Below are 13533 nucleotides of genomic sequence, written 5' to 3'. Positions count from 1 at the left end.
TTCAAATCCGGCCTCAGACACTTGACACTTACTAGCTGTGTGACCCTGGGCAAGTCACTTAACCCCCATTGCCTCACTAAAAAAAAAAAAAAAAAGAAAAAGAAATATGAGTTGACCAGGCTTAAGTGTTCCCTACATATGTGCCTTTCTACTAGTGAACTCCAGTAGAAGATGTGTGCACATTTTTTTTTTTGGTGAGGCAGTTGGGGTTAAGTGACTTGCCCAGGGTCACACAGCTAGTAAGTGTTAAGTGTCTGAGGCCGGATTTGAACTTAGGTACTCCTAACTCCAGGGCCGGTGCTCTATCCACTGTGCCACCTAGCTGCCCTTGTGCACATTTTCCCCAGTAATGGTATGAGTATTTATAGGAGAGTTCATCCCAGGTTTATAGAAGAAATGTCCTTATGATGCCATCTGAATAAATATCTTTGCTTTTAGCTAATTATATCTACTCACTATTTTTTTTTTGGTGAGGCAATTGGGGTTAAGTGACTTGCCCAGGGTCATACAGCTAGTAAGTGTTAAGTGTCTGAGGCCAGATTTGAACTCAGGTCCTCCTGAATCCAGGGCCAATGCTCTATCCACTGTGCCACCTAGCTCCCCAACTCACTAACTATTAAATGAAAGCACACTGGTAGGGGCTTATGAACCAGTTTTAGGAGTATGGGCCCATAAAATACTCTGAACTTTGAAGTTGGTTGCCCTCTTGGGGTCCTAACCTACAGATACAAGTCAGAATTTGATTACATTTAGTGAAAAGGTTGCTGCAAATATTTTTTGAAAATGATAACTGTGTCCTAAAAGCATTACAACTAGCTGCTTGCTCATTTGCTTTAGGCAGCTTGAAACATTACTGGTTTTCTTAATTTCTCCCTCCTTGGGTCACTCTTTAGACCTCTCCTGGGAGGAGGATACATTGTGTATATATTTTTAAATGTAGTTTATAAATTTTTGCTCCTTATTAATTTTGTACTTGTTAGCATTAGGGGATATTAATGTTGTACTTATTAGCATTAATATTCATCAAATGAAAGTCTCCAAGGGTGCTCATTATATTTTCTCTTTGAAGGAATTTTAAAATTATGGACAAAAATAACAGGAGAAGAAGACATGGGTAGACTATAATTTGCACCAGTGGAAGGAGTGTCAATATCAATAAGATTATGGGATATATTATATTATTTCCAGGGCAGAGCTACATCAGGAAGTCAACACAATTTGTTAAGTGTCCTTGTGATTAGAGCTCAATATTAGATAAGGCTGTAACTATCATGTGGTGAATGGGGTTTTGTCCCAGGGCACTAACATCCTAGAGAATGTATTTCAAAATTAGGAAGGTATACTTCAATTCAATTCAATCTTTTCTTCCTGAGGAATGCATCACTGATATATTTTCCTTCAAGGTTCTCTGCTGCTCTGTAACTGTCATCACTTCCCACCATAGGATCACATTTTATGGCATCTCTCTCCCAGGGCCTATCTTTCTCCTAACCTCCTTGCCATGTAGACTTTCTTTGGGATGGGTTGCCTCCTCTTCTTGTTCAACCACACCCACTGTCAGACTGTCCTGTACACTATATCCACTCATCTTCCTGAATGTTTTTGCTCTAGGTGAAAAAATTCCTAGTTTAATTACATCTCTGCTCTGATAGAGATGTTAACAACAACTAACAAAAGCAGCAATGTGTTCTCTGACTTTAAGGAATTTATGGGTCTTATAGGGGAAAGGAAAAAAACCACAAGAAAAATTCTTGGAAGCAACATATAAATAATTGCAAATAATGTAGTACAAGCTAAATTCACCATTTTAGAGGGACCTGGAAGAGTTAAGTAAATACATGACTTTAATTTAATTCAAAAGACATTTCATAAGTGACCAAAATATACAAAAGAGATTATGTCCATGAACATTACCAGGTAGACCTTAATCAAAGGAAGGTATAGCTTCTTCCAAGACTCAGCTCAGAAGCCATCTGTCCTCCCTGATGCTTCCAATTATCCCTATTCTTCCTGTCAATCTTATATTTATTTCCCTGTGAAAATTATACCCAAACCGTAACAGATTCTAAGCTCCTTGCAAGTAAGGAATGTTTCTTATTGTCACTGTGTCCCAGGGTGTAGGACAGTGCCTTGCAAAGAGTAGGCATGAAATAATGTTGGTTGAATTGGGTTGAATCAAAGTGGAGATGGTCATTTGTGTCTTTTTTTTTTTTAAGGAAATGGATAGTCCCTGGCTAGGCAGAGATTTAGCTCATGTCTAAAATGGCAAACTAAGTAAAATATTTGCACACTTGGTTGCACTTGGATTCGAGTCCTTTTCTGCTCTGAGGGTCTGGCTATGGTGCTGTTCTATACCAGGAGAAAAGATCTCAGGGCCAGACCACAGACTTACAGTGCTGTCACTCTGACCCCAGAGGTGGGACACCAGATAAGGAAGACCAGAATCAGATAAGTGGACAAACCTTCTCACCATAAACATGCAGAACCTAACGCTAACAAGAAGTCCCAATCCAAGAGGTAAGATTGGAAGAATTAAAAAACACAAAGAGATAAAAAGCTTTTATGATGCTAGGGATTCCAAAGACACAAACTCAGAAGAGATAAACAGGGCAACTACATTTTGCTGAAAAGGTACCATAGAATGAATTAAATACTTAACATATATGTAAATGGCATGGCATCCAGATAATAACATGAAAAGCTAAACAGCTGAGAGGAAGAATTAGACCAATAAAAATGGGGAACCTCAATGTACACTTTTTAGATCTAGATAAACCTAATGAAAATAAACAATAAATAAGCTAAGGATCTGATGAATGCAATGACCAATAATTCCACAGAACCTATGATGAAGAATGCTACTCACATCCTAAGAAGTGATGGACTAAAATGCAGAATGAAACATACAGTTCTGGACATGGACAATAAGGGAATTTGTTTTGCTTGATTACACAAAGGTGTTTTTATTTTTATTTTTCCAGTGGAGGGAGGGTGTGAGAGGGGAAAAAAATGCTGGATAATTGAGGAAAAAAGGGAGAAGAAAAACAAGTGGGGATAGTTTCATTTTTCCAGAGGAGCCCATCTGCATAAGTGATTTTACTAAATTCAGTTGTTTCATAAATTGAATAAAAATATATGTGTAGATATAGTTGGCATTGTCTAAGTACCCACAAGAAATTAGAGAGAAAAAAGGGAAAGCTGCAATTGGAGATTTAGAATTTTTATTCGTTGCAGTAACAAAATCATGCAATTTATTTCAGAAATTTTACAAAAAGTACAGCCTGAACGCCATGAATTACTTCTTTAGATATGAGGAAAAAAACAGACAACAGATTATTGGTTCAAAACACAAAAAGTATACTAATCTGCAGGAGAAATAGAAAAAATGGGAAAAGGAGAAAATAGAGCTAACAACACATGAAATATTATTTGGAAGGCTAAGAAATTAAAAGTGGGGCAGCTAGGTGGCATAGTGGATAGAACACCAGCCCTGGAGTCAGGAAGGAGTACCCGAGTTCAAATCTCACCTCAGACACTTAACACTTACTAGCTGTGTGACCCTGGGTAAGTCACTTAACCCCAATTGCCTCACTAAAAAAGAAAAAAAATTTAAAAGCAACATAGCAAAAAAAATGAAATATTAACTATTAATTCAATATTTTATATTGTATTAACAAATAGAATTGAAGTAACTTGCAACAGAGACAGTCTGGGTTACAAGACAATCTAAGTCAGAAACAGAAAATTAATTAAAGGGATATTTGATTTAGCACAGGGTAGCCAGGAAGACAATAAGGATGTATAGAAGTATTCCATACATACTTTTCACTTGGAGAAAACCACACTAATGTAAGGAAGAAAAAGAAAATTGTAAAGTGCAGTAGAGCGTGCAGCAGGCATTAACAGAGACACCAAATTGGAGCCTTCAGTTTCTGATTCTTCAAGAGAGACCTATTAAGATTTTTGTAGCTAATGAGACACAAGAAAAAACATTCCGGGTTGCAGAAATCTTTGTGAATTCTATATTTGAAAATAAACTGAAAACACAAATGTTCCTATATATTTAATAGTCAGTGATCTTATGAATATGGTCATTAGAAAATTAGGTTTGGACATTTAATTTTCAGATTAATTGTGACTAGCAGTCTACATGGATTTTTACAACTTTATACATTTAGATATGAGCCTGTCCAAGCAAAATATTTAGTTATCTGAGTCCTCTTCCTCCCTTCTGATGATATGGAATGATAGTACTTCTATAGCAATTTATTAAGAGTTAATTTTTTAAAATAATAATAAAGAGTTAACTTCATCAAAATAACTCTTGAGGTTTTATCTCACACCCAGCAAGTGAGCAAAGATGACCAAAGAGAATGATAGTCAATGGGAGGAACCAAAATGATTAACAGAACCAATAAACAAAATTAAAAGCTCTGGAAAAGACTAGCAGAACTTATGATGTGAAAGGCTGTACGGGAGCCGAGTTCTTCCATATACATTTCAGCAAATATAACCTTTTTAAAAAAATCAATGATGAAGAATGTCAAAAAGAATGAGAAGCTCCTGCACTCACTCAAGGACTGTGTAAGAAGATGCCTAGGAACCTGCAAACACTTAGAGAATGGTGGGTATAGGAGAGAGGCAGAAGAGAGGAGGCTATGACAAACAGTCTCTGAGCTAGACACACTGGGGGAACCTGTACACCATCTCTGAAACCCATTAAAGGAAATGTCATTCCCCCCCAAGAAAGGAATTCCATTTGTGTCATTGGTAGCCCTGTATTACCAAAAATGTACATTATTATTATGTTTTGAATTCCATCAATAAAAAGTGGGTAGAAATTTGCTTTCTCTTGGTATGTAAGTACCTACATAATATCCTCGATTTTGCCTTTTGGCCGACAATGCCTTTATTATCTGGCCCTTTGCAGAAAAAGTTTGCCAACCTGTGGAATAGGTGATCTATAAGGTTCCTTTCAGCTCTAAATCTATGATTCTATGATCTGAAGTGTTACAAATGTACAGATCAGCATGGTATCCGAATTTATGGCAGGTTTTCCATTACACAGTGGTAGAATTGAACTGTTTAAACGTGTGGCTATTTTTTTAGTGGGCAGAATGTAAAACAACTGTTATATCTTTCTCATAATATTTTCTTCTAAATGTGGAAATCAGAACTGCAAGTGATTTAACCTGATCATTAGTAACTAGCTGGATGAACTATGGAAAAGAGAAAAACGATGAGCTGGATAGGCTAGTGCACTTGGAATCAGGAAAATCTTGGTTTAAATCTTCCACATCATTAATTGTGTGACCCTGGACAAGTCATTTAACTTCTTGTCCTTAGGCAATGGAGTTTCCACAATGAAATTTCCTTGGGAAAGTAACCTCCCTGGGGTCTCAGTTTCCTCATTTTGAAAATGAAGGGTTTGAACTACAGAAGAATGAGGTCACTTTTCTATAGTATTTTAAGATTTACAAAAAGTCCTTTCCTTACAACAGCCCCTCTGAGCTAAGGAATGATGCAAAGATCCCACTATGATGTTCTCTAACATCTATCTCTTCCAGCTATGACATTCTGACTCCCCTAGTTCTATAATTATCCAATACTATAGCTCCAAGACAGCCCCCAGGAAACCATACCTTAACACAAGATTCAATGGAATTACAATCTTGGAATCCCTGACAAAATATGGTTGCCAGTCTTCTATCCAAATCTTGAATTTTTTTCACAAAATCTGCATAATCCTCATCAAAACTCTGTTGATTAAAAAAAAAAGGCAAAAGGAAGCAATCAGCTTGCAAAGTGATAATTGCTAGCTCCAGAATTTCATTTAAAGCAAATGTATGAGTTAGAATCAGAGGGTGTGGGTCTAAATTAGATGTGTTGGTTGCCATGACAACAACCCTTTATGCAAAGCTGATCTGGCATATTTAAGTAAGGGATAGGAAACTTTTATGCCCCCTAGATCTTTGGATCTCCTCACCTCCTTGGGTATATTTTATGAAAATCATTTTTTTATGTAGCAAAACCAAACCTAAAGTCTTTAGGTAGTTAAGATGGGTTGCTTACCAAGTCTCCAGGATCCAAGGGATCATATTTACATTCCGCAAAAACTCTCACCAGCTCAAAGACTTCCTCATAAATTTGTGTCACCAAGTGTCCAAGGATATTTCCTCTCACTCCTCCTAGCTCAATTTTCTCCAGCTTCAGGAACTCAATGGCTGTTTTATATAGTTCCTAATGAAGAACAACAAGGAAACCAGTTGATTCATTGACATCATCCAATGCCATGCTGTAATTATCACTACCACAATAGCAGAGGAAGGAAGGAACGAAGAAAGGAAAAGGAAATCATCAAAGAAAATAGCCTATGGACATAAAGAGAATCAGATTGGTCTCTTAGGAATTATTATTTTGGAGAATTTTCTTGAACATTGAAAGAAAGGATCTGGAAGGAAGTTTTTTTTAATGAATAAGTTGTGTATATCATATATTTGTTTGCATTAGATTGTAAGTTCCTTGAGGTTAGGGACTGTCTTTTCACCCTTATTTTTTGTATCCCCAGGGCTTAGTATAGTGCCTGCCATATACTGAGTGCTTGATAATTATGATTGATTGACTGACTGATTAACTTGGTGAGAACATAAGGCAAGAAGATAAAGAGACCTGGGTTCACACCCTAGACCTTCTGCTAACTAGCTAAGTGACCATGGGAAAGTCACTGAGACCCTCTCTGAACCTCTGTTTCCTCTGACATAAAATGCGGGAGTTGGATTATAATTTTAAGGCTTCTTCTAGCTGTTAGACTGTGATTTGATATCTGAAATAGTCATAATTTGTATAGCCAATATGAGAAAATACGGAGGAAAAAGAGGGTAGTGAGAAAGAAAATAGTCCGTGTTAAAGACACATTCTACTTCTTCAAGACCTAGCTCAAGTATTGTACCATCCATTAAGCCTTCCTTAAGTAACCTGTTCCCAGCAACTTTTCTTCCCTTTTTGAAGCAGTAACTGTCTAGGTCCATTTACTGGGTTCATGACTAGCTCCTGTCGTTTACTGTTATCTCTTTCATGCTACTTTTTTTTCAATTGAGTTGTAAGATCCTTGAGGGTACGGACAATGTCTTGTACTTTTTTTGTTCCCCTCCCATGCAGTGGCTAACAAAATTCCTTAATTTCTTTATCTATAAAATTATAGTATATAGTAGGATGGAGAAAGGACAAGACTTGGCATCAGAAGACTTGAGATCAGTTCGCAGCTTTGCCACTTGCTACTTGTGACCTTGTATTTTTTCATCTGTAAAATAAAGAGGTTCAACTGGATGATCTCTTAGATTCCCTCCTAGATCTAAATCCTGATTCTGTGACTTTGCCTCTGAGGTTCATTGCTGGGATAGTAAAGAAAGTCCTGGGCCCTCAGACACTTAGCTCATGACCTGGCCTGCAATGTGACCCTAAGCTTGGAGTAGAGAGGTATCCTCTCTAGTTACAAAACCATCACTATCACAGTGGGCTCTGAATTTTTGAAGATATCAAGATTTCAAGGAAACTAAGACTCACCCCCCCCAAAAGTAGCAGGGACAGTCAGAATAAAAACCAGAGGGTCAACATGGTATAATGGAAAAATCACTGGATTCCTTGTCTGAATACCTTAGTTTTAATATTGTGGCTCTGTCATCGATGGGGGTGGGGGGTGGGGAATGGATATTTAATAAAATAGAGGACTTCCTCCTATTCCTGATGAGGATTAGGACTGAACAGAACATTTGACATTCAAACACAGTACTCAAAAGAAGCATAAAAAGGTAAACATGAAAGAGTAACCATAAGGGACTCAATAAAGTTAAATTGTCTACATTTCTATATGGGAAGATGATACACGTAACTTCTCAGAACTTCATCATTAGGGCAGTTAGAAGGAGTCTACATTGACAGAGGGCACAGGTGTGAGTCAATTATGTTGTGATCATCTGCCACCCCCAAAAAATGGAGGGGTGAGAAAGAGGAGTGCACAGGAAGACGTGGGAAGAGAGAGGCAGAATAGAGAAATTTTTCTTACATAAAAGAGGCATGCAAGGAAGAGATTTTATAGTGGAGGGGAAAATGGGTGGCAGGCAGTGCTTGAATCTCATTCTTATTGGAATAGGTTCAAAGAGGGAAGAATACATACACACTTAGTTCGATATAGGACTCTTTCTTAACCAGTAGGGAAATAGGGGGGAAAGGGGACAAAAGATATTGGGAAGGGAATAAAAGGGAGGGCAAATTAAGGGAGGCAGTGGTCAGAATCAGAAGACTTTTGTGGAGAGTGAGGTTCAGGCAATGTAGACTCCTTCTAATTATTAGCCTTAATGATGAAACTCCGGAATTTGACTATAATATTCCTGGGAGTTCTTATTTTGGGATCTCTTTTAGAAGGTGATTGGTCAATTCTTTCAATTTCTATTTTATCCTCTGGAACAAAGATAGCAGGGAGCTTTTCTTTGATAATTTCATGAAATATGATATATAGGCCCTTTTTTTGATCATGGCTTTCAGATAGTTCAATAATTCTTAAATTATCTCTCCTCAACCTATTTTCCAAGTCAGTTGTTTTTCCAGTATTTCACATTTTCTTCCATTTGTTCATACTTTGTAACATTGTTTTATTATTTCTTAAAATCTCATAGCTTCCACTTGCCCAATTCTAGTTTTTAAGGAATTATTTTCTTCAGTCATATTTTGTACCTCTTTTCCATTTGGCCAATTCTGCTTTTTAAGGAGCTCTTTTCTTTGATGATTTTTTTTTTTTGGTGTCTCTTTTACCATTAGGCCAAATCTGTTAAGGTATTATTTCTTCAGTATTTTTTGTTCCTCTTTTACCACACTGTTGATTCTCTTTTCATAATTTTCTTGAATCACTTTCATTTCTTTCTCCAATTTTTCCTCTACCACTCTAAGTGCTTCTTAAAAAAACTCTTCGGGGGCAGCAAGGTGGTGCAGTAGATAAATCACCAACCCTGGATTCAGGAGGACCTGAGTTCGGGTCCAGCCTCAAACACTTGACACTTAACTAGCTGTGTGACCCTGGGCAGGTCACTTAACCCTCATTGCCCTGCAAAACCCACCCCCCAAAAAACAAAAACCAAAAAACTCTTCCAGGAAGTTTTGCTGGACTTCAGTCCAATAGCATTTTTCTCTGATGCTTTGTTTGTATCTACTTTCACACTGTTGTCTTCTTCTGAGACTGAAAGACCAAGGTCTTTCCTGTCACTGTAATAGCGTTTTTTATGGTCAAGTTCTTTTTTTTTTGTTGTTTGCTCATTTTTCCAGCCTATTTCTTCACTTTGGTTTTATGTTAAAGTTGGTCTCTGCTTACCTGGGAATGGGAAGGCACTGAATCTGGCTTTAGGATTTTTTGTGCTGCTGTTTTCAGAGTAAATTCTGGGGGTCTGCGAGTTTTTGTTGCTTCCAAGGTGATGTGATCCAGGGAGAGGTGTGGTCACTGCTCTCCTTGTCTGTGCTCTGGTCTTTGTCCAGGAAGGACCCTTGCTCCCCTGCAGCTGCAAGTGCTAGTGCTCCTCTTGGCACTGGCACTGTGACCAGGTCCCCTGTTCTTCGGCAACCACAAGGGTTAGTGCTCTTCTTGACTCTGGAACTGTGACTGAGAACTATGTATGGGCAATACAGTTGCCAACTAGCACAAGTTGCCCCCAGTGCCAGCAAAGGGCCCCTGTAATCTCTTTCTGACTAGTTGTCTGACCCCCTTACCATTTCTGGGCCGAGAGCTCTCAAAGCTTCTGCTTCTGCTGCTACTGCTACTACTGTTGCAGTTGCCTCTAAGGCACTGCATAGTCCTGCTGCATTCTTGACCTGAGCCCACCTTGGGTGTTTCAGACCTTTCCTGTGGACCTAAGTTGTCTTAGGCTGGGAAAATGTTTTCCTCTGACCTTTTGTTGGCTCTGCCATGCCAAAATTTGGGACATTATTTTAAAGTTGTTTGGAGAGGAATTTGGGGGGAATTTAGCCGAGTCTCAGCCTATTCTTCACCATCTTGGCTCAGTCCAATTCTGCGTATTGGCTTTTAATAAATATAGTGCCTTGGGGACTGAGTAGCTTAGCCCTGGTAGGGGCAAGGAAATGCTGGTAAATATTTAACAACTAGCTCTCTGAAAAAAGTTACTCAGATTTAGTTTTGCCCTCTATTTTTTTATTCATTTGGATTTGCTTTATTGTGTCTTGATTTCTCATAAAGTCATTAGCTTCTCTTTGCTCTATCCTATTTTTTTTTGCGGGGCAATGAGGGTTAAGTGACTTGCCCAGGGTCACACAGCTAGTAAGTGTCAAGTGTCTGAGACTGGATTTGAACTCAGGTGCTTCTGAATCCAGGGCTGGTGCTTTATCCAATGCACCATTTAGCTGTCCCCTCTATCCTAATTCTTCTTCTTTTTTTTTTTTTGTGAGGCAATTGGGGTTAAGTGACTTGCCCAGGGTCATACAGCTAGTAATTGTTAAGTGTCCGAGGCCGGATTTGAACTCAGGTCCTCCTGAATCCAGGGCCTGTGCTCTATCCACTGCGCCACCTGGCTGCCCTATCCTAATTCTTAAACAATGATTTTCTTCAGAAAGCTTTTGCACCTCCTTTTCCATTTGGCCAATTTGACTTTTCAAGCTGTTTACTTTTTTTTTTTCATGACCCTCCTGCATCACTCTCATTTCTCTTTCCCTTTTTTCCTCTACCTCCCTTACTTTACCTTCAAAGTCCTTTTTGAGTGCTTTCATGGCCTGAGACCAATTCATATTTTTCTTGGAAGCTTTGGATGCAGGAGCTTTGACTTTGTTATCTTCTTCTGAGGTATTTTGATCTACCTTGTCACCAAAGGAACTTTAGATGGTCTGCTTCACTCTGCTCATCTTGCCTGCCTATTTCTTGGCTTTTAACTCCTTCTTAATGTGGAGCACTGCTTCCAGGACACACTGACCCAAGCTTCAGGAGGTCCCAGGTGGTACGATTCAAGGAGAGGCTCATTCTCAGCCCACCTAGATCATAAGTAACCACAGGCTGCTTGCTCTTTAACCCAGAAGCAGAAGTCTGATTGAAATCTGATTCTCTGTGGTCTGCAAGCTTGGTGTGCCTGTGCCCCTCCCCCACTGGGCCACTGGCACTCAAGTTTGCTTCCTGAGGAACACATCAGTGCTCCCACCTCTGCTCCCAGAGAGACCCCTGCTATCTAACCCCAGCTAAGCACTGGACCCCCTCACACATCCATGAGCCTAGTTTCAGAAGAAGCAGCTGATGCTGATGATTCACGCTGCACTCCTCTCTCAACCCTGTATAACAGACCTTCGCTGTTGCCCTTTTAAGAAGTCTTTGGCTGGAAATAATCTCACTCTGTTCTTCTGTGGGTTCTGCAGCTCCAGAAGTTATCTTATGGCATTTTGTTTTGAAGCATGTGTACAGATGGTGTGGGGAACTCAAAGTCACAGCCTTTCCTCCACCTCAGATATAGTTTTGTTTTTTTGTTTGTTTGTTTGGAGAGGCAGTTGGGATTAAGTGACTTGCCTAGGGTCACACAGCTAGTAATTGTTAAGTGTCTGAGGTCAAATTTGAACTCAGGTCCTCTTGACTCCAGGGCCAGTGCTTTATCCACTGTGCCGCCTAGCTGCCCCTCAGATATAGTTGGGGATTTTTGTTTTGTTTTGTTTTGTTTTTGGCAGGGCAATGAGGGTTAAGTGACTTGCCCAAGGTCACACAGCTAGTAATGTCAAGTGTCTGAGGCTGGATTTGAACTCAGGTCCTCCTGAATCCAGGGCCAGTGCTTTATCCACTGCAACACCTAGCTGCCCCTTTCAGATATAGTTTTAAGTTTAATCTGAATTATTAAATTTTCTCCATCACTTTCTTAAGTCAAAACAAATAACAAAACATTAAATTAAACCCCAGTTTGTTAGTATTTGACAATTTTCAAGATGTAAATATTCACATTGAAAATTTAACAATGGGCTCTCCTGAAGTATGTTACTTGGTATAATTAAGTAGAAGTGGAACACAAGTACCAGAATTAAGAGGATTCATTTTCATTACTTTCAGGTCCCATGACCAGTGAAATGGCAGATAAGTCACTTTTTCCAAACTACTTTTAACTTTCTAAGCTTCCCCCCAAAAAAGGAAGTATGCATCAGATGTAGAGTAATTATAGCTAAATATATAAGAAGAAGAGAAAACTCTGAGAAAGCTAAATACTTATGAAGTGACACCAGAGAACTCCATTCCTTGAAGTGCTCACTCAGTATCCCCAGAGCACAAGCTAATACGCAATTTGTAAAGGGGCGACTATTGGGACATTTTGTTTGCTGCAGATGTTCTTGCAGAACAACTCTCGGGCAGATGCTGCCTCTGCCTACCCATGGGAAGCTACATGGGAAAAAGAAAAGAGAGAAAATGCTAAAAATGTGCTGCTTATTGACTGAGGCCTGCCCTTCCTCACACACAGCCCATCATCACCCTCCCCTGCAAAAATCAGAAGTTAATCCAGTCCATTCAAGAGGAGAAAGAAGGGAGCCAAGGAAAGAATCAGAGGAGGTAGGATGTCAATATAGGTACACACCACAACAGAAGCAAAGGGTACTAAAAACAGCTTGGGGCAGTGCTATTCCACCCCCTTCCCCAAGGGTACTCAGCACGGCTACTTAGGCAAGCAAACTCTATATCCTGCCACATGAAGATCATAAGATTACAGATTTAGAGCTGAAGGGACCTCAGAAGCTTACTCTAACCCTCTCATTTTGCAGATGAGAAAAATGAGGCTTAGTGAAATCAAGTGATTTGCTCAAGGTCACAGGCAGCTAGTAAGAGTCAAGAGGGAGAATTTGAACTCAGGTCTTCCTGAATCCAAGTCTAGCATTCTGTGCCAATTGCTCCCATTTAGTGATCTGTGGACCCCCAAAGGGGTCATAACTATAATCTGAGAGATTCATGCCAAAAATCTTTAAGGGTTTGTTAAGAATTAAATAATTGCCCAATTTTGTCACAGATATAATTTTCCTCTCTGACTACAATTTTGTGCACGTTTGAAGCATTATAAGTTTGTTTCCGTAATTCAAATCCATCGTGATCATGGACTCAATGACTATGGCATCTATAACCTGACTGATTCTAAGTGCAATGTGTTCTTGCAGCTCCTGAACTTTGTCAAATTGATCACATTTATATCCTTTGGTTTGTTTTCCTTCTTGGGCAAGACTAGCAAAAGAGAGCCTGTTCCCCACCCCTCCCCCACCTCTACCACCTCCTTTGTCTCAGAATCCAAGATTAATGCAGACCGACTAGACAAAGACAGCTAAAACAGACTAACAGATTAGCAAATTTCTGTCCCATCTCCCCAAAACAAGAATTGTCTCCTAAAGCTTGTGGCAGACTGAACCCAGTGTGACTATACGCTTTCTGTATACCTGCAGGAAATGATTCATATTCAAAAGCCTGCTTGCTTCAGCGGTTTTCCTTCTCTGTGTATGAGCCTACCAATGTCCATGTCATAGCTTGTAACAGTG

General features: G+C 39.3%; 1 protein-coding gene across 1 annotated transcript in view; it reads right to left on the bottom strand.

The window, feature by feature from the left end:
- The window catches only part of DNAH17 (dynein axonemal heavy chain 17), a 241515-nt gene that overhangs the window by 211591 nt on the left and 16391 nt on the right, over nt 1-13533 (bottom strand). The window contains exons 9-10 of the mRNA XM_043962383.1: nt 6073-6240; nt 5643-5759 (exon numbers count right to left, since the gene is read on the bottom strand). Of these exons, the coding sequence (XP_043818318.1) occupies nt 5643-5759; nt 6073-6240 (285 nt within the window). The remainder of the gene's footprint in view (nt 1-5642; nt 5760-6072; nt 6241-13533) is intronic.

Source organism: Dromiciops gliroides, chromosome 4 (genome assembly GCF_019393635.1).
Source record: "Dromiciops gliroides isolate mDroGli1 chromosome 4, mDroGli1.pri, whole genome shotgun sequence".
NCBI classification, from domain to species: Eukaryota; Metazoa; Chordata; class Mammalia; order Microbiotheria; family Microbiotheriidae; genus Dromiciops; species Dromiciops gliroides.
This window is presented reverse-complemented; position numbering and strand designations above follow the sequence as displayed.